A 19,300-nucleotide genomic window follows, 5' to 3' on the forward strand; every position below is an offset into this window, starting at 1 on the left:
TACCATGCCACCGCCGCCGTCATCATGGCAAAACGCAAGAAAGGCAAAGATCACAGCGACAAGGTCCCTCATCCTCCATGAGATACTCGTCGATGAACTCGCCCCGAATGTTCGGGCCGGCGTTGATGGGTGAATCATGCAAGCCATCGGCATACAGCGGACCGACGAACTCGTAATCGTCGTCATCGTCATCGTCGTCGTCATCGTCGTCGTCATCTTCTTGCTGCTGCTGCTGCTGGCGGCTCTGCTGCCTGCTGCTCTCTTCGGGGCGGTCACTGCGAAACACAAAGTAACTGGTCTTTTCTTCTCCCGGCAAAGAGGGAAGATGATGGTATGTAATATTGAGATGCATTCATCATATAAGAGGATGAAAGAGAACAATTTGGTCAGTGGATTGAGGAAGGACCGGGGGGTACTTTCGATGGCAACAAACATATGACAAGGGAATAAAATTGCAGCCACGAAACATCCAAACACACATTTTCTTCAAGTGCGACCAAAAAAGAAAAAGAAAGAAAGGAGGCATTAATCCCCACTCACCGCTGCGCCGCCCACATGCCCTCCTGCGTCATCCTGATGTGTTGTTCCTGCATCCTGATCATCTCCTCCGTCTGGCCGCGGCTGTCGGCGCGGCCGTCGATGTCCATGGCCTCCTCCTCGCCCTCGACCGGGCGCGGGATGTTGGCGGCGGGGCCGGGACCGCGGTCGCGGGCGGGCTCGTTGCTGCGGGCGCCGTCCATGACGGCCGCGGCGCCGCCGCCGGCGCGCAGCTGGTTGATGGCGCGGATGGTGTCGATGGCGGCGTGCAGCGTGCGGCGGGCGTTGAAGTTCTTCTTGACCGTCGGCAGCAGGTCCTCCTTGCCGCCGCCCGGCTGCGACGTGTTGGTCGTCGGGTCCGCGATCCACGGGTGCGACAGCGCCTCGTGCGACGTCATGCGCTTCGTCGGGTCGATGGTCAGGCAGCGCTTGATGAACTCGCGCGCCGTCTGCGACACCCCGCGCCAGTACTCGAGCGGCGTGAACGAGTAGTCCGCCACCAGGATCGCCTGCATCTCCTCGAGGTTCGAGTCGCGGTCGAACGGCGTGTAGCCGCAGAGGAGGAAGTAGGTGATGACGCCGATGGCCCAGATGTCGCTGCGTGCGGACTTTTTGTCAGCCTGATCTGCCTTTTTTTTTTTTCTTTCTCTCTAACATCTGACGAGCCGCGTGACTTACACTGGCTTGCCGTGGCCCGTCTTCTTGAAAATCTCGGGCGCCATGTAGCCAGGCGTGCCGCAGGTGGTCGTCAGCACGTGGAACTGCTCCTCATCCATGATCCTACTCAATCCGAAATCGGCAATCAGAAGATCCGCATTGTCCTCGGGCGTGCGGAAGAGCAGGTTCTCGGGCTTCAGGTCGCGGTGGACGATGCCATGGTCGTGCAGGTATGCGACGGCCGAAAGCGTGGCGCGGATGAGGTCTGCGGCATCCGACTCGTAGTAGCTGCCCTTGCGGCAGATGCGGTCGAAGAGCTCTCCGCCAAGCGCAAGGTCGGTGACAAGGTACACTGGCGCATTATTGTATCCATTGTTAGCGCGCGCCTATGCAGACCGTGACAGGTGTGGGGTGACGGTACAGTTGTTCATAGTCTCGAAGTAGTCTACCAGTGTAAGGATGTTCTGATGACCCATTGAGACCCTCTTGAGCACGGCAATCTCGTTGCGAACCTGGCGCATCGGTCAGCTCCCTCCGCGAGGCTGGAGACAAGAGCGCGGCCACGCACCATGTGTTCCCTCCCCGCCATGAGGCGCTTGTTGATCACCTTGGCCGCATAGTATCGTCCGGTGTCGATATGGACACACTCCTTGACTACTGAGTAACTGCCCGCACCCAGGGTCTTGCCAGTCTTGTACCGGCAAGGCTGTATCTGCGGTTGCGCGCCGTTCGGAGGTGCCGACATGGTGAGATTGATTGGCTTGCGAGGATCACGAAGGTCCGGGCGGGGCGCGGGAGAAGAGGTGGGAAGGGAGTCCGGGACGGTTGGGGAGCGTATAGTGGGGCTCGGCTGGTCCTTTAAGCACTGGATCTGGAACGTCCGGTTCGCTGTGAGGGGTGCAAGCGAAGAGGTGTTTTGGTGTTGTAAGGCTGGCCACGGGCGGCGCGCGTTCCGAGGCGGAAAGTTGGGCTGTGGGCGGAGCTGCGGTCTGATCAGCGCGACGGCGCCTCCTGTCGCCGCAAACGACGGGACGGTAGCGGCTTCGAGTTTTAAGTGCGCGTTCTGGCCCACGGCGGAGCGGCAGGATTGTCGCCAGGGTAAAAGAGGGTATCAAACAGCCTCGTGGAACGACCTTCGCCGTCAGGCGCGGCGTGCAGGACGCGGGGCTGCTCGTGGTCGAATCAAGGGTCCGCAGCCGAGCGTTGCTCCACGAGCTCGGCGGCCTTGCGGGGAGGCGTCCAACGCGGAAAGTCACTTGCGAATCCGCGCACCAGAGAGGATATCATTCACTACCCACACAAAGAAAAACAAGAAGTAAAGTAGCCGCTGTCAATGAATGCTGTCCAAAGTGTCCCTTCCTCCCTGAGGTTCGCGCCAGCATTCCCAATTACTCCCTATGCCCGTAAAAACTCCTGCAAAAGTTGCTCGCGCTGTCGGCGGCCGGGGTGCCAGTAGGCCCATGCATCCTACCTCTCGGTTTTTTCTCGTTTAGACTGATTGAGATGGGTGCTCGCCCTCCGCGATGACTGGCACCGTCAGTCCGCGGTTGGAGCTCTGCAGCACCAGCTGCTCATGCCGTCTTGCGCGCAGGAAGTCCGAAACAGCCCGGATGAGGATGAACCAGCCAACAATCATAAGAATGTAAGACAGCCATTCGCTGGTGGTGATCTGCCCGCTCCCGCTTCCAGAGCCGTCGCCCGTCACATCGTTAGGGTCAAAGTCGACGTTGTTGGGATCCTTTGGTGCGTTGCCGAACCCAGCTCCCGTGTCTGGCGTGCCAACCATTTCGCTATTACTGGCACCCTTCATCGTAAAACCGTACTGAACGAGAGTGATGCCAAGGCCGGCGCGTGCGCCGTTCTTGGCCGCGTGCGTGGTGTGAAGAAGATAAGTAAGCAAGAAACCGACCAGCTGAAAGGCCATGGAAATGATAGCGTTCCAAACAAAGGAAAATACGGAGCCGACAGGAAGGCCATCAACGAAGACCTCGTCGGAGTGAAGGCCAGGTGCGAGAATTGTTGTTTCCCAGTAGGGTGGAGTAGCATCTGCTGCTGCTTGTTCATAGGACTGCAGATCGTCGTCAGCAAACAAAACGTCGTACGGCAGCAGCGGCCCATGCCGCACTGGCCGGCTGCACGCAATAGGGACAGAACGTACCGGAGGCTTCTCCTCCACATCGTCTGCTGGACTAGGCTTCGCGCTCAGGTTCGCAAAAACACCGTCGTTGCCTGACCCACCCCCGACAACGCGGCCGCCGGGCACAAAAGCCGGCAGCTGCGTGACTCGTCGCACGATGGGACGTGGCCTACTATCTTCCTGGCTCGATCCCTCATAACCGTCGTCGCTCCTACTTGACTCGGGCTGGCCGCGCATTAACCGCTGGCGGTCATCCATGCCGTCGCCGTGCTCGTCGTCGGATTCATCGTCGGAAGGGCTGGCGAAGGTGTCCTCGAGCTCGCGGTCGGCGTCAGATGCGAGCGGGTCGTGTTCGCTGAGCAGTCGCTGCTGCGTGGGCGACGAGGCACGCGATCTGAACGACGGGGGTGGCGAAGAGGGAATCGGGTATTGCGGGCCGGGGGCGGCATCGCCGCTGTTGGCCGACGACACATGGTCGTCGTCGTCGTTCGCGGACACCTGCGAGCGAGGGTTCAGTGTGAGCGGAGGTTGCGATAGGTAGTGCGCATGGAGAGGGGCGGCTCCGTGGCGTGGGCGGAGATCTTACCCGCTCGTAGCGCTGCGAAGGCATGGCGGCAGCTGCGGGCGGCCGACGGTCGCGTTAAGGAGCTGTATGCACAAACAGAGGCAGAGGGAGCGACGGAGACAGCGCAGGTCGAAGCAGGAAACGGTCGGCGGAGTAAGAAAAGGGGACCTTGTGGCGGCGGCAACGACCAGCTGGGGGTGGTTCAGGTACGGCGGAGTAAGGCTGGTCGATGAGACGACGATGTGGTTGTCACGTCTCGGGCCGGGCGCTTGACTGTTGCTGCGCACGGCGGCACCGCCACAGCCTTAGGCCCAAAGCGGATGGGGTAATGCGGTCATCCATCTGCCATCCATTCTCGCGATATTTGATCGCCCGCACCCGCGCATTCCACCCTTTTGCGCACCCCACCCCTCCTGTCGCCGCCTGTCAATCGCCCAGGGCCCCCAGCATGGCATCGGTGCGTGCGCTCCTTTTTCTTCCCGGCCCCGAAGTTTCTGCTGACCCACCGTCTTTTCGCCATAGACAATCGCGAAACACTACGCGCGCATCGCTGGCGCCTGGCCCAAAGACGTGCTGCGACCCACTGTACAGTTTCAAGAGGCTCTGAAGACGCGGGCTGCCGCAGCCTCCGCCGCGCCCGCTGCCCAAGAGTTGAAGGACGTCAATGCGCTCTACTCGCTGCTCGAAAACCGCTATGCGAACAAATACCCGGTCTCGCCGGCACTGTTGAAGCCGCGCAGCAACCCTTCGTACTACGATGATCTCATGGTCGAACTTTCTCGGGCTCCGGACCGAAGCTGGTTCGAGCGCTTTACCACTAGGTGGAAGGGTTTCCTGAGGTTGAAATAAAGAGTTTGACAGCAGGTCCAGTGCGGACTTAACGCGTTACGATGTTGTACACTACTGTGCCAATGAGAGATACGCATGGAACACTTCGCATGAGGACAGAGACTGTATCATTTAAGATCGTCTCAACAAGTCCCGTCTTGCATGAGGACATTTGTCCAAAAAAAAAAGAAAAGAAAAAAGAAAAAGGGCTGCCCCTGGCTCGATTGGCGTATTTCTCTACAAAAGTCTCGCACATTGGGGGCAATTCTATTACTTCCGTGTTGAAAGAATGTTACGGGAAGCAGGGCAATTGACCCATCATCAGAACCTACTAGTTCAGCTAATTATTCATGAATCTTCTATCGCATACCGGTACTAATCTATGGTACACGTTACTCCAGCGCCTCCTTGATAAAAAGATCTTTGGTCCCACAGAACCCCTGGCGCAATCCCGAAATGCTTCAGAAAAAAAGTTGTAGCAAGACTAACAGAAAGCCACTAAGCCGAATCTCATGACCCCAAGCCAGTATCAACAAACGCCCCATTACCTCCATCCCCTGCCAGCAACTCCTTGACATTGCAACCTAGCAAACAGAAAATGCCTCCTCTTTTTAAAAAGGACACAGCGAATAACTGGGGATTTTCGGTAATCATGACCGCAAAGTAATGTGTCCAGTGCCCGCTTGTAAGACCTAGATCACCAATGCACTAGAGTACAATGAGAGTTAGGAAACGGTTCCAGGATAGGGTGCAACGGGCTTCGCGGCTAGAGTAGCGGCCATCTTCTCGCGCTCCATCTTTTCTGCCTCCATCATAGCGCGATCGGCTTTGGTGACACGAGGTTTGCGCGTCGTTACGCCTCCGCGAGATCCACGGCCTCCTCCACGACCCCTAGAAGCCGTAGTATCACCACGAGTAGCACCGCCCCTACCACGGCCTCTGCCACGGCCACGTGCATTACTGCCATCGTTCCTAGACAAGATTAGTGAATGCAACTATCCAAGAAAGATTGTAGAACGTACTTCTCGATAGAGGGCTTCTCCCCCTCGGTGATGAGAGGGCCACTGTACACGAAAAAACCGTCCTTGGCCATGAGAGCAGATTGCTCCCACGCTAGCTCGGTGTCGTCGATGAAGTCGTCATCTTTGTCGTAGTCCTCGACCTTCTTCTTCCGTTGTCTCTTCTTTCCTTCTTGAGTGAGCTCCTCTTCCATGCCGCCCATCTCCACATTACTCTCAGGTTCCGACAAGTCAACAGACATATCGTCAGCAGAAGCAGCACCGGACCCTCTCTCCAGAGCGGCAGCGGCAGCGGCCATCTGGCGTCTCCTCTCCCTCGCAGCGGCAACACGCGGGTGAAGGGCGGCAAAGCCATACTTCTTCTCGACTTCGCGTGCAAAGTTGATGGTAACGTTGGTCTGGCCCTTGAGTGGGAAGGTAAGCCAGATGTTGGTGCCCTCGGCGGATGAGTCTTTGCCAGACGCAGAACCAACGAACGGCACGCTAGAAAGCAGACCGCCGCCACCCGGAAGTGGAGGAGGTGCGGCTTCTTTGGGTTTGGTGGACTTCTGCGGTGCGGGCGGGGTCGGTGCGCCTGACGACCCGGCGGATTCTGCCTTCTTGGAAGTCGGCGCGGGTTGCAGGGTTTGCTGGGCTTGTGGCTGCGGCTGCGGCTGTTGTTGCGGTTGCAATTGAGCTTGAAGGTGCTGCGGTGGCTGCGGCTGGTGGTGGCGCGCAGGCGACGGTAGCGGCTGCGGCTGTTCGATGCCCTCCATGGGTGTCGTGTGCATCGGAGGAGGCTTGTGGACTTGAGCCGTTTCACTCGAAGGACCGAACGGGTTTGGCTTCGCTTGGATGAGCGCGGGCGACGCAGGTGCAGAAGTAACAGACATGGGTGGCTGGAATCGATTTTGTTGTGCGAGGTGTGTCTGGTTTGTTACAGAAGGCGGGTCGATGAGACTGTTGATAGAGGGCGAAGCGCTGGCACGATTGACAACGCGTGCAGGCGGCGAGACAGGAGGGAGACTGCTTGAATGATGGTTCTGGGTCACAGGAACAGTGGACGAACGAATTGGGTCATACAGCTGGCCGCTCGACGCCGGGCGCGGGTTGGGCGGAGTTGCAGCAACAACATGAGCCACGGCAGGGTTGGGAATGGGCTCAGGGTTGCTGGGGACTATGTGCGGAGATGGTGCGGCAGGAATTGTGCCAACCAGATCAGTGATCTTGGGCTGCCGCGACGCTGAGGGCTGGTGCTGGTGCGGAGGCGGCGCGGGTTTATCTTCAGGCACATGAGCCGGAGGCGGCGCAGCAGCCGCAGCGGCTGCAGCCGTCTCCGCTGCAGTCTTGCGTTTCTTTCGCTGCGGCGGCGCATTGGGATCCTTGGGTGCGCGGGTGCGCGGAGCCCGCTTGGGTTTTTCATCGCCATTGGCATTTGCGTTGGCGGCAGCGGCAGACTCTCGCTTTTTGCGCGGCTTCTTGGGTGCCGCGGTGGCTGGTGCAGAGGTGGTTGTGGTGTTGTTAAATTTAGCGGCGGACGTGGGCGCGTTGCCGGGCGGTGGTGCTGCACCACCAAGAACGTGGATCGTGGAGCCGTGACCGTTGGAGTTGGCGGCGCCGGGCGGATCGATGTCGGGCGACCCAGGGGGCGTCGAGAGATCGTCTGGAGACGACGAGCTCATTCTGTGCAGTGCAAGACAACAACCGCGGACAGGCTTCCGGCACGAACACCTAACAGCGAGGGACCGCGGTCGCAAACCTCCACCGCGACAACACTGCACGTAACGATCGGACGGGACAGAGCTGTCCAGGCGCCGGCGGGCGACCTAACTCGGATATTCGGGTGCAGCGGGGGCGCCGCAACTCGGTTTCAGGGGATGGGCGATGGACGCAGATCCGAAGCGGCCGCAGCTGATGGAAGACGTCGAGAGACGAAGGAGGACGGGGCGGGTGTTAAGAGGAAAGGAAGGCCGCGGGCGATAGAGGCCATTTCATTGCGGGCGGCGTTCGCAGCGTGCGACACCTCAGAGACGACTTAGTTAAACAAGCCGCGGGGACCAGAAAGCCAGAGCGAGGACCCTCTCATCGACTACAGACCCAAAGACGGGCTACATATGGCATTTCCGCACCCCAGCATCGCCCGTTGTGTCGTTGCTGCGCGTGGTGAGCCTGGTGCTGAGCAGCCGGTGCTCCCGTCCGAGCAGCATCATCTCTGCCGCATCTTGCGGCCAACTGGCATCGCAGGCCCCATGAGGTGCGCGTGCTGCTGGTTCATTGCTTTTCGGCAACTGCATCTTTCTCGTTCTCGGAAGGCGCCACAGTCAAGCCACAGTTGCGGAGCTTTAGCCGTAGGGCTTGGCGGGCGATCAAACCAGGGTGCGACTACGGCAAGTGCGTCAACCTTCTCCCACCGACCGCGTCCGCCAAAACCTCCGCCACGCCGTCTCCCTCCGCACACCCGCGTTCCTCTCTACCATGAGTGTACCGGCCAAAGGTGAACGTTTCTACGTCAACTTCGACGACCCTGAGCGCGGTATCGTCGGCGACCGCGTGGACGCTGCCCAGGCGCACGATGACGCACGGCCGGTTTTTTCTGGCCTCAGCTTCGTCGCCGATGTCAAAGAACGCGACACCTCAGAAGTGAAGCCGCCTGCTGCGCCCTCATCCAAGAGCACCTCCACCGGCTTCCCGGCGCATAAGAAGCGCACGCGCATATCTGCCTTCAAGCAGCAGCGCAACGCCGCAAAGGGCCCCTCCAGCCAGCCGGGCCAGAACAGCGAATTCACCGCCCCCGCCCCCGCTGCCGCACCGCCTGCGCCAGCAGCATCGGTCAAGGAGAATGTCCCACCCCCGGCTCCTGCAACACCCAAGGATGATGCTAGTGCTGAGGAGATAGAGCGTCGTCAGATCGACGAGGATAATAAGAAGAGGCTGGCGGCGATGACGCCGGAAGAGATTGAGGCTGAGAGGCAAGAGCTTTTCTCGAGTCTCAATCCTGCGTTTATCCAGAGGCTTCTGGCGAGAGCAAACATAGACGAGGGCAGCAACGAGCGCTCATTTCCCTCCACGACTAATCTGCCGCAAACAGAAATACCACCGAGCACATCTACTGAACCAAAATCACCAAAAGTAGCCAAAAAAGTAACCTTTGAAGAGCCCGAAGCGCCCAAGCCATCAACAGACTCTACGAAGGCAGATGACATAGCGAACGACGCAGCAGTCGACATGTCAAAGCTTGAAGCAGCTCCCGAAGGCTCACCCCCAGCAGCACCAGCAATCCACTTCCCTCGCCCTCTAAAACCGCCCGAGCTCGATCCCAACGACCCAAACTTCCTGCAGGACCTCCACGACAAGTACTTTCCCGATCTCGCCGCCGATCCACAATCGCTCCTGTGGGCCGCGCCTCTGCCCACACCCGGGTCTGAAGCGGACAGACAGTCACCATACCACCCATCGCTTCGGAGCCTTGACGCGAAGGATGTCCGCTTCGGATTTAACGGCGCCATTATACCGCCCAAACTCGCGCGAGATATGGCTGTCAACCTCGGTCTTCACCACCACGGCGAGGCACCTGAAGCGGCGGGTTACACGATCCCGGAGCTCGCACTGCTTGCGCGTAGCAAAGTACCTGCTCAGCGGTGCATGGCGTTCCAGACGCTGGGGCGGATTCTGTTCCGGCTGGGGCGCGGCGAGTTCGGCATCGAGGGTACAATCTCGGTGGAAGGTCCGGAGGTTCTACGAGAAGGGCACGAGGACGAGCTGGAGCGGCAGAACGAGAAGGACATGTCGATGCTAGCGAGGGGCTTATGGGAATGCGTCGAGGAGCATCGCGTCATAGATACGCTGTCGGAGGAGGTCAACAAGCAGAGTGGGCATTTGACGGCCAAGACCTTTGCGGAGGAGGCGTTATGGAATTGGCGAAAAGGCGGTGGCAGGAAGAAGAGGGCCGTGTAGAAAATCTTGCTCAAAAACGTTGTGTAAAACCGAAAGTATCCCACACACTTGACTTATCCTAAAAAGCGCGTATAATGAAGCTTGAAGATCATAATGAACGCAATGCTCCCATGCGAAGGCGGCTATCGTAGTGGGTATGCGAGCAAAATAAATGATACCTGGTCGATTCTGCCCGCAATCGTACCTTTTTTTCTTTTCCGTTTTTCGATTCCTTTATGCTCAAGGAAACCAGTACCATACTTACTTTGTTTTGTTTCTCCACCTGCCCAATGAGATATATGTTACCATACTACCGCTACCCTGAACAAACCCTAGTCATTACCAACCGTCCAACGCCTGGAAAGAGATTGGTAGAATCACTCTTTCTGTCGCAGCTTCATCTTATTCCTCCCAAACACCAATCAATGCTTCGGTTGTATCTTGACAGCTTGAAATATCTCTTCCAAGCCCATGTCCGGGCTGCCGGGCACCAGGTCCTTCCACACGTGTTCCGAAATGCGCGTATCGGGGGGAAGGACACTCCAGTTAGGGCTGTGCTCAGCCTTGAGCCACTTGAAGTCGTCGACCTGATCCCACAAGTTGGGCTGCGCGGAGGAGTCTTCGTGAGTCTGATGTGGAAGAAGTCAGCCTTCATTTGGCCACGACGAACCCCGGATCAAAAACCCATGGAAAAGACCGGTTGAGGGAGGAGCGTTCAGCTAGCGGTACTCACATAGGTCTCCGGCAACGGCGCGAACCTGATGCCAGCGCAGTCCTCGATGATCGGCCTGCTGTCGCACCGCAGGTACACGTCCACGTTCTTGCACTCATGCATGCGGAACTGGCGCGCGCGGACGACCAGCACGCTGCCCTCGACGGCGGTGACGTGGATGGCGCCGGCGACGCGGCCGCACACGAGCAGCGAGTCGCGCACGTTCTTGACCGTCAGGCCGGCGAAGGGGGCGCCGCCGCTGGCCTCGGCCGTGGGCTGGCTCATGTCGACGATGCAGCGGCGCACGTTCGCGATGGTGCCGGCCGACGTCGCGTGCGAGGCCGTCGGCGGCAGGATGATGTGCAGGCCCGTGTGGCCCGCGATGGCCACGCTGCTCGTGCCGCTGAACGACGGCTTGCGCATCGGCGAGCCCTGCTGCTGCGCGCTGCTGAGGTGCCGGTTCACGAAGCCGTCCTGCCCCGCCGCGGCGCCGCCGCTACGGTCGTCCAGGCCGCCCGCGCCGTTCTGCCCGCTGCTGCCATCTTCCGCGCTCTCGTTGGCCGGGGTGCCGGGGGCGGCGGGGGACGCGAAGGCGCTGGATTCCGCGGTTGAGGTGTCTCCGGAGCTGGCGGTGGGGTCATTGGCGCCGGCGTGCTGGTGTGCTCCCGGAAGTTTCAGGCGTTGCTGCGAGGCGAGCTCGGCGACGTCGGCGAGCGAAATGGCGGACGAGTTCTTGTGGTGTGAGACGGCGGTTGTGGCGCTAGACTGCCGAGTGGACTTGAAGGAGAACTTGCTGCGGGGCGCGAAGGAGGCGCGAGTTTGGTTGAGCTTGTCGTTGAGGGCTTTGATGGCCTGCAGGAAGCAAGGAGAGAGAAGAAAGTCAGAGCTCCGTGGGCTAGCTGCGGAGGGGTGGGGGGTCCGCGCGCGCAAACCTCAGAGTATGTCCGCTGGTCGTACGCCGGGATGTAGCTCGAGGCGTCCTTGACTTCGCGCGACAGCCGTGCTATGCCGGCCAAGCAGTGCTCGACGCCGTCTGCGCGCTCGCCGCCGGTGACTGCTTTGTTGGCGAGCGTGTTGATTTCCTCCTGGAGCTCTGGGGGTGGCGTGTTAGTGTGTGTCGCAGGGATAAGATGCGGGGGTGTTCGCGTGCTCACCCGTCACCTCATGCTGGAAGTAGCGGAAGAAGCGCTCCTTCAAGCCGCTGTCCGCGGGTTGCTGGAGCGGAAGGGCCATTGGTGAGCTGTGTAATTCGCGCAATTGAAGCGCCTGCCTGCACGAGGGTTCTGTGGTTCAGGTGGGATCAGTAAGATTGGCGGATGACGGCGGTGGTTCACTTTAAGCAGCTGCATGCATGGAGACTGGCAGAAGACTGGTTATAGGTTCGCTGCGGGGACCAGGTCCTGACGAGCGCCCCGCCGTGGAGTCAACAAAAATCGGGGTGTCAGGCGGTCGATCCCGATTCCAGTGCACACACATCTCCTGTGCCTTCGGCACGTCGAGATGTGTGGCGGCGGGGAGGGTCAGGGATGACGCCCACGACATTCCTTTTGGGGACGAGCTATTCCGTGGCCAAACTGGTCGCCGGCATTCCAGCCACGAGGCCGCGCATTAGCCGCCGACCCTGCCCCTCTACCACGGCCGACAAGCGCATGCCTCGGGCGTCTGCTGGATTGCTCCTCTTTGTACCCGTCGTGTCATGTGCGCGGTATGATGCGAGTCAGTGCGGGGACCATGCAAGTGCGGCAACGCGGTATTCCTGCACATTGCCGCAGAGAAGCTATGACGCTATGAAAACCATAAACCAACGTCTGTGTATCGAATATCCCCCGGCCAACCTCTTGGTTGTTTTTGAGCCACCGTCGCTGTCCCAGCCCCTATGTCATCCTCAGATGGCGTGGGCATAGATGTCCGCCTATGCTCAGGATCCCCATGCTAGATCTGCGGCTGATCCTTACGCACATTCTTCTGGAATGCTGCTACTATGGACGTCGAAACAGCGAGCGTACCGCCAATGCTGCGTGCCCCGATCATGAAATAACGTGGCCGGGCTGGATACAATGCTCTCGCCAACGCAGCTCTTGTAAAAGCTTTCGGTTGGACATGTCCGCCTCATTTGCCTAACCGGACTAAGACACAGGGGCCTTTCGCGACCCCTCGATTGCTGCTTGGGGACTGTCGGCTACTTTAGCTCAAAGGAATATTTGTTGAGTTTTCAAGCAACCTTGAGATTAGCAGACGACGTCTCCTGAGTATACCACCAGTACCGTACTCAAACGTATCCGAGGCCTCGACGTACCACTTGCAATTCCTCTAAATCTATTGAACCGGAGGCTTCGATGTCATAGCTTGAGGATGATGCCGCACAACGATGAATAATTGTGTTAGTCGATTCTTGTGTGAGGACCTAAGCCGTGGCCATCTCCGGGACCCGAGACATCTTCTGACGGAAGGAAATCGATTTGTACACGTAGGCCAGCTGCGACTGGAGGTATCTTGCTCATCTTTTGGAGCAACTGAAGGACGCCGTGGTTTTGCCATTATACGCCATTCCATCAGCACTTCATACGCTACATCCGCTTCATCTTTAGCTCTTCTTGTCTGCACGAGCCTGTGGCGACTATTCCAATCAGTGGGAAGACGGCGCCTCGATCTCATAGCCGTACTTTTCCTTGAGCCTCTGCCGTCTCCTGTCTTCGTAACCAGGAGGGTAGATGCCTGCAAGATGTCAGCAAGTCGTTTTAAATTCCATCTCCAATCAAAACGCATACCGCGGCCCTCGCCAATCTCAGCAACCGTCTGCTCTGACGGTGTCCTGTAGTTCGTCCTGAGAAAACGCTTCCTCTCAAACTCATCCGTATCGGGATCCCGGCTGTATCCGGTCAAAGCATGGCCGCAGAAGTCAAAGGTGCTGAGAATCGTAGCAAGGCCGACGCCGTAACCGAGGACGGCGGGCATGGATCGGACTGGTGCCCCCAAAATCAGCCAATGCGCTTCATGTCATCGGGACGTTGCATTCCATACACCTCAAGCCGACCATAGCACCACCGAAGAAGCCGCCAACGGCCTCGTTCCAGCTGTCGTCCTTCTGGCGCAGGTTCGCCGACGCGGTGCGAGCGAACTCGTAGCTGCCGCCCATGGCCGCTGCGGCGGATCAGCACTTTGCCAAATCAATTGCGGTTACGGATGCGCCGGCGTACTGAAGATAGCAATGGTGGTGCCGGAGCGGGTGAAGATGCCCATGGGGCCGTAGTTCTGCTTCTGCAGGGTGTTCTGGATGGCGGACACGAAGGTGCCGGCGCCGGCCGTGACCATCGTGGTCTTGATGGTCCGGCCGATCGTGTCCTTGGCATGGTATTGGTGGTCGTGGGCCATGTTGGGCGGCAGTCGAGGGCAATGCTCGCGAGATACGGGTCGAGGGTGTGGAGTGTAAGCCAGATTGGATTGGCTCTCCGCCATCGAAGCGGCGGCCCACCGCTCACCGCCCGATTCTGCCCGCCGCCGTCACCTACGTGACAGGAGCTTTGACATCACACCTAAACGCAGCACAAGACAAGCTAGCCACGATTGTTGCTTGTGCCTCACCCAGCCAAATCAACGTGGCATGCCCAGCGAGCCCGCTGCAGTGCGCCTCTCTCGTTTACCGCCATCCGCTTTCGCGCTTGCCAATCGCCGCGCCGCTCATACCTTATCCGCTTCGTCATCCCGCCGCGTTTCTGGTCGCATCCTCCGTAGCCAGCAGCGCCGCGCGTTCACGACCATTTGCAGCACATTTTCGTCGTCTCCGCCTCTCTGTCCGCTCCCTGGGCTCTGTCCCCCCGCCGGATTTTCTCTGTCCACATGTTACCTTCAAAGCCAGGTTTCTACCCACCCGCACCGCCTCTCACGGTTGCCGTTGACGTCTGACCGGAGCTACAGGGAAGACCGCCCCACGCCTGCTCGAAGACCTGTACAGCTATGATCCTCGGCAGCGCATACGTTGCGGGCGCAACATCCTCACCGACGCCCCACCGCACTTCGATGACTCCAAGCCGCCCATGGCCGCCGTTCCCGGCGGTAGCTGTCGCCACAACCTTGCGCTGAAGCTGGATCAGTGCGTGCTGCCTGAGAGTTGGGATTGTCGCCCGGATGGACAAACAATATTCAAGCTTGCCTCATACTGTCGCTTGTGCCGGCACCACATCACGGTCGTGCTCGACTTCGGCCAGGGTGCCTGCACGTGGCCATGTCCAAATGAGGACTTCAAGCTACACCACTTCGTATACGTTCCTTCCGATGGACGGCGTGACAGCTTGGAGGATGACTACCTGAAAGAAAGCTACCGCTTTCAGTGCTCGTCGCAGCAGTGCGGAGCGGTGCTCACGGTAGAGGTTGCCCCGCCACGTCTTTCGCAACAGGACATGAGTCTTTTGTCGGACAAAAAGGTGCTGGAAGAGCGTCTCAAATCTGCCAAGAGAATAGACCCTGACCGAACCGAGCTTCAAGCCGCCAAGCCCATCGATGGTCTCTACATTCTGCATGCGTACATTCGAGACGCCTTGAATGGCAAGTCGTCGCGCATACCTTTGCGGAACAGGAAGTTCTTGGTAACGTACGGGGAGGATTGTGATGCGCTATTCATGCGCTTGGGTTTCACCAAGAAACTTGGACAGGGTGAGGACGAGACCGCGTGGTTCCTCCCGTCCCCGCCGCAGGATTGGAATCGCCTACAGGGAGACGCCCTAAGAGATCGTCTGGATGACTCACTGCAGGAGCTCATGTGCACAATTGATCGCATGCCACGCTCGGCAAAGCAAGAGTTGAAGCGATACAGTTACCAACCACAGACCGCACGTGAAGCCCTTGAGAGGGTTTTTGGTTCCTTCAACTGTTAGTTTCCCTTTGTCCACGGCCCTCATTTCCGGGGAGCTGACATGCCCTAGATCCTAAAAGGCCTGATTATACTGCCAGTTCGCAAGGCGTGGAGGATCACCCGTACGCTCTACTCTCGTCTGCTACTCTTTGTGTCGACACTAACCCTTTCAGTTACTACGCCGGGCTAGGCGCTGTTGGAGCCTTTTCCGACAGCCTATTAGCATTCGCATACGACCGACAAGTCACGACCGATCCGCAAAACCACGCGTATTACTACGAGTGTCTTGCGGACCTCGCAAATGGACGGCGAAGCGACGAGCTGGATATGAAGAAGGTCATGGAAGAGTCTAAGGGGATTGTTAGCCGAAAGGATGCGAAGCATGCGCTCCGCCGCTTCAACCTCGACCCGGAACGTTTAGCCGCATACACAGATGAGTATATCATCAATCAATTCCGTGTCCGCGTCGCGAGCGTCGGAACCTACGAAGTGCCGGAACTGCGCGAACACCTTCGGAAAATTGGCGCTTACAGACAAAGTCAAGCAATCATAGATGCTGCCGGTGACAGTATGTACCTGTCCGATCTGCTGAGGGCTTCAACAGTCACTAACTGGTGAGCAGTCATCCAAACATATGAGCAAGCTTTGTCATGGTTGGGGGCGGAAGCCAGCCATGGCGACGATCAAATCATTGCCGTGGCAGGATTGAAGGTGTGTGATACCGAAAAGTTGAAAATTGGTCTTAGTTCCATACCAGAGAAGGACGAGACCGTTGCAATCGGAGAGGCCCGTTGCTAAATTTTTCACAGAAATCCGAGGAGCCGTCCAGCGAGCCGAAGATTGCCGAAGCTATCAAAATCATCGCAGACCACCGTGATAGCGAGGGCCTGCGGGTTTGGTTACAGACCGGCGAGATCAAGATGGGCAACGATCCTGAACTGGAGAAGACCAAAGCTTTCAGTGCTTTCGGAATCAGTAACCATCAAGGTGCTGTTGATGACGAAATGCTCGAGCTAACACTGAGCGACCTCAAAGAACGGGATCCATCAAAGAGTGATGAATATGACCGCTACGCGGCTATCGTCAGAGCTGAAAGCGGAAAAGGGCCGGTCCCAGCTCCGCCACCCAGGTATCCGCTGGACCAATGGCCGGTTGGTATTGAGAACCTCGGAAATACCTGCTACTTGAACGCCATCTTACAGTTTCTCTTCACGATTAAACCGCTGAGAGACTATGTCCTTAGTATTGATGAGCACCTCATGGAAATCAATGAGGACAACATCCATAAAAAGCGAGTGGGAAGCAGAATGGTTACTGCAGAGGAAGTCAGGCGGTCTCAACACTGTAAGCAGCAACGCGGCCTCATACTACCCCCAGTTTGACTAACGACAACAGTCGTCAAGGAGCTGAAGGAACTGTTCGTGCAGTTGATTACTGCCCCTACAGCAACCATTCGACCCAAGGTAGAGTTGGTGCAACGGGCCCTGGAGTATGCAGCTCCAAATGAAGAACCAGGCTCATCTGGGACCGACGCGGCAGCGCCGGTCGGCACTGAAAGCACGAGCCCCGGAAAAGACGACAGAAATGATGTCGAGATGGTCGACGGCGTCGCGAACGGCGAGGCTCTCGCAAGCTCCCGAACTGAAGCTGGGGATAGTGATGCCACACTCATTGGAGACAGGGATTCTGAGACTCTCCCGGACGCTGAGGAAGCCAACGTGGAGAAGGATACTCCGGTCGAGGACATCTCGGAGAAGCCGGCCCAGCCCGAACATCCACCGCCGATCCCGCCTCGCAATCCAGCCAGCAAACCCGCCAGCATTCCTTACACAATGCAGCAGGACGCTTCTGAGATTCTTATCAACATTCTGCTTCAGTTGAGCTATGCCATTCGCCCAGATACATTCAGGGAGGATGGTGAGCAGCTCGACTTTGTCAAGGAGTATGACTGTCGTCCATTCTCAAGTGCTATCTTAAGCTAACATCTCTCTAGACTATTCTACGGTGAAGAAGCCGCCTCGCTCGAGAGGAACGGAAAGACAACGGAGCAAAAGGCCCTTTTCAACACTCAATACGTCACGGTCGTCGATAAGCCCAAGAACATCTACGAAGCAATCGACGATACGCTCGATAAGGGCGCGATAGAAGATTCCGACAATGCGGAGAAGTGGACTACACTTCTCCGAGCGCCTCCCATCTTGAAGGTTGACGTGAGACGATTAGGGTTTGACAAGGTGAAGAAGCAGACGATTCGTACTGAGAATCACTTGCAGCTGGAAGAGACCATATACATCGACCGGTATCTTCACGATGAAGCCACCTTGCAGAGAAGAAAGCAGTCGTGGGAGAAGAAGGCCAGGTTGAAGTGCCTCCGCGAGCGCAGGGCCGAGCTTGTCGCGACCAGGATGGATATGTCTCTATCAGAAGCGGTCCGAGCTGCGTCAGAATATGTCAAGGACGTCGAAGCTGATGAGTCTGATCAGGCGGATGAGCAGCAAGTCGACAGTACCTTCGGAGATGATATGACAGCAAAGGCTGAGGAGACACGGAAAGAAATCACCAGCTTGGACGACAGCATCGCCACACTCGAGACTGAAATATCGTCGCTATTTGCAGACATGAATTCTGTGCCGTACAAACTACACTCTTTATTCATCCATCGCGGTGGTACCGGCGGCGGTCACTATCTCGTATCGATCAGGGACTTCAAGAATGGGTTGTGGCGAAACTACAACGATGAGACAATCACCGAGGTCACAGACGTTGAAAAGAACATCTTCGGTCAGGGCGACACGTACTCAAAGATGGTCACAACCTGCGTTGTCTACGTCAAAGCCGACCTCAAATTTGGGGACCAAGACCTCGTTGAAGCAGTTCAACGCCAGCCCATCCAGCCTGAGGAGCAGCCTCCTGCTCAACAACAGGATACCGAGATGACGAGCTTCAGCAACGATGACTGGGGAGAATTGAAGCTTACGGAGGGCATCGACCCAACAGATGATTCACAGAAGCTGCCGGACTACAGTCAGGATGGGTATGACACTTCGCAGGTAGACACGAGACCTAGCGAGGGCCGATGGTGAAGGAAGTGTATTCAGTAAACAGTGGCGCTGCTTCAATCTTCTCCATCCAGCCCTCGGTTTTTCTTTTTTCTTTCAGCGGCTTGCTTTGTTCATCCTCAGCTTTTCTTCCCCATCCAAGCTGGCTAACAGTGACGGGGCTTCCACACACCTTAATTTTGTTGATTTCAGCAAATTCATGCGCGTGCGTCGGCGCGGCTCTGCACTTGGTACAAGTGAAGCACTCCTAGACGATGATGATGACGACGTCGTCGACTGGGTAGTCGTGGTCAACAGGAGTAGGCGCAAAAGCCGATTCGGCAAACGCAAGAGTAAAAGTAAGCGCGTTTCCGACTCCATCGCCTCCCCTTCGTTTTATCATAAATTCATTGTTTGAAGCGAATCTAGAATCAGTCCAATATTTTGCGTTTGATCTGGGGCAGGAACTGCTTTTCTTGATAGAGTCATGCCGGCTGGACCTATGGTTGGAAAAGCATTGGTATAGGCACGAGTTGCGAAAACATTGCATCCACATGACGGAATGCATAATCACGGTACTTAGGCATTTCTTCGCTTGTTGGCTTGTTCACTTTCTATTCGAATGTGTGTTTTTCGTACGTTGTTTCTTGCTCTCTTAGTCAATTATCGTGCATAGCGTAGCGATGGTGTGTGCGCGTCCGTCGAGACAGTGCATGCATGCGATTTGGAAGCGAATTCATGCTTTGAAGCGTATGTACAAAGATAGACACGTGTTAATCTTTCTCCAGAGCTATCAGGAATGTTCCCCTGGCGGGGCTGGTAGCATGTGGATATCAGTGGTAGTTGGCGCCAGGTCAAATGCATTCAGTCGAGCGAAGAAAGGAGAATACCATGTTTATTTTGGTGGCACAAATCAGGAAGCCCCTCTACTGTTGATCTCTATCTTGAAGCGTAATGGTGGAAGGAAATCATTGAGGTTTTTAGCATCCCCCATTCTTCACTTGGCTGTGGCCTAAGGCAACAAACTACCATGAGTCCAAATGAAC

At 57.3% G+C, this 19,300-nt stretch overlaps 8 protein-coding genes across 8 annotated transcripts; 3 read left to right on the top strand and 5 right to left on the bottom strand.

Annotated features, from left to right (window-relative positions):
• Positions 1-22: 22 nt before the first annotated feature.
• Positions 23-1,939, bottom strand: BKCO1_16000113 (calcium calmodulin-dependent protein kinase type i; the record flags this gene model as incomplete). The annotated part of the gene is made up of 5 exons (XM_020271381.1): positions 23-275; positions 541-1,134; positions 1,216-1,546; positions 1,616-1,706; positions 1,763-1,939. The coding sequence occupies 5 exons, from the start codon at positions 1,937-1,939 to the stop codon at positions 23-25; spliced, it is 1,446 nt and encodes a 481-aa protein (XP_020131849.1).
• A 744-nt stretch (positions 1,940-2,683) lies between these two features.
• Positions 2,684-3,941, bottom strand: BKCO1_16000114 (metal homeostatis protein bsd2; the record flags this gene model as incomplete). The annotated part of the gene is made up of 3 exons (XM_020271382.1): positions 2,684-3,262; positions 3,353-3,829; positions 3,918-3,941. The coding sequence occupies 3 exons, from the start codon at positions 3,939-3,941 to the stop codon at positions 2,684-2,686; spliced, it is 1,080 nt and encodes a 359-aa protein (XP_020131848.1).
• A 403-nt stretch (positions 3,942-4,344) lies between these two features.
• Positions 4,345-4,745, top strand: BKCO1_16000115 (cytochrome b pre-mrna-processing protein 6 p07253; the record flags this gene model as incomplete). The annotated part of the gene is made up of 2 exons (XM_020271383.1): positions 4,345-4,353; positions 4,419-4,745. 2 exons carry the CDS (start codon positions 4,345-4,347, stop codon positions 4,743-4,745), a joined length of 336 nt encoding a protein of 111 aa, XP_020131902.1.
• A 704-nt stretch (positions 4,746-5,449) lies between these two features.
• BKCO1_16000116 (histone promoter control 2) lies at positions 5,450-7,404 on the bottom strand (the record flags this gene model as incomplete). Its single annotated transcript, XM_020271384.1, has 2 exons — positions 5,450-5,696; positions 5,747-7,404. 2 exons carry the CDS (start codon positions 7,402-7,404, stop codon positions 5,450-5,452), a joined length of 1,905 nt encoding a protein of 634 aa, XP_020131847.1.
• A 793-nt stretch (positions 7,405-8,197) lies between these two features.
• Positions 8,198-9,676, top strand: BKCO1_16000117 (transcription factor; the record flags this gene model as incomplete). The annotated part of the gene is made up of 1 exon (XM_020271385.1): positions 8,198-9,676. One exon carries the CDS (start codon positions 8,198-8,200, stop codon positions 9,674-9,676), a length of 1,479 nt encoding a protein of 492 aa, XP_020131846.1.
• Positions 9,677-10,077: 401 nt separating this feature from the next.
• Positions 10,078-11,600, bottom strand: BKCO1_16000118 (tubulin-specific chaperone c; the record flags this gene model as incomplete). The annotated part of the gene is made up of 4 exons (XM_020271386.1): positions 10,078-10,284; positions 10,389-11,219; positions 11,300-11,460; positions 11,522-11,600. The coding sequence occupies 4 exons, from the start codon at positions 11,598-11,600 to the stop codon at positions 10,078-10,080; spliced, it is 1,278 nt and encodes a 425-aa protein (XP_020131854.1).
• A 1,393-nt stretch (positions 11,601-12,993) lies between these two features.
• On the bottom strand, positions 12,994-13,739 carry BKCO1_16000119 (nadh-ubiquinone oxidoreductase; the record flags this gene model as incomplete). The annotated part of the gene is made up of 4 exons (XM_020271387.1): positions 12,994-13,082; positions 13,136-13,330; positions 13,389-13,508; positions 13,565-13,739. 4 exons carry the CDS (start codon positions 13,737-13,739, stop codon positions 12,994-12,996), a joined length of 579 nt encoding a protein of 192 aa, XP_020131853.1.
• A 465-nt stretch (positions 13,740-14,204) lies between these two features.
• BKCO1_16000120 (ubiquitin carboxyl-terminal hydrolase) lies at positions 14,205-18,299 on the top strand (the record flags this gene model as incomplete). Its single annotated transcript, XM_020271389.1, has 8 exons — positions 14,205-14,223; positions 14,283-15,233; positions 15,287-15,338; positions 15,390-15,784; positions 15,839-15,927; positions 16,026-16,560; positions 16,612-17,158; positions 17,210-18,299. The coding sequence occupies 8 exons, from the start codon at positions 14,205-14,207 to the stop codon at positions 18,297-18,299; spliced, it is 3,678 nt and encodes a 1,225-aa protein (XP_020131931.1).
• Between the last annotated feature and the right edge of the window lie 1,001 nt (positions 18,300-19,300).

This window comes from Diplodia corticola, assembly GCF_001883845.1.
Source record: "Diplodia corticola strain CBS 112549 chromosome Unknown scaffold16, whole genome shotgun sequence".
Taxonomy (NCBI): Eukaryota; Fungi; Ascomycota; class Dothideomycetes; order Botryosphaeriales; family Botryosphaeriaceae; genus Diplodia; species Diplodia corticola.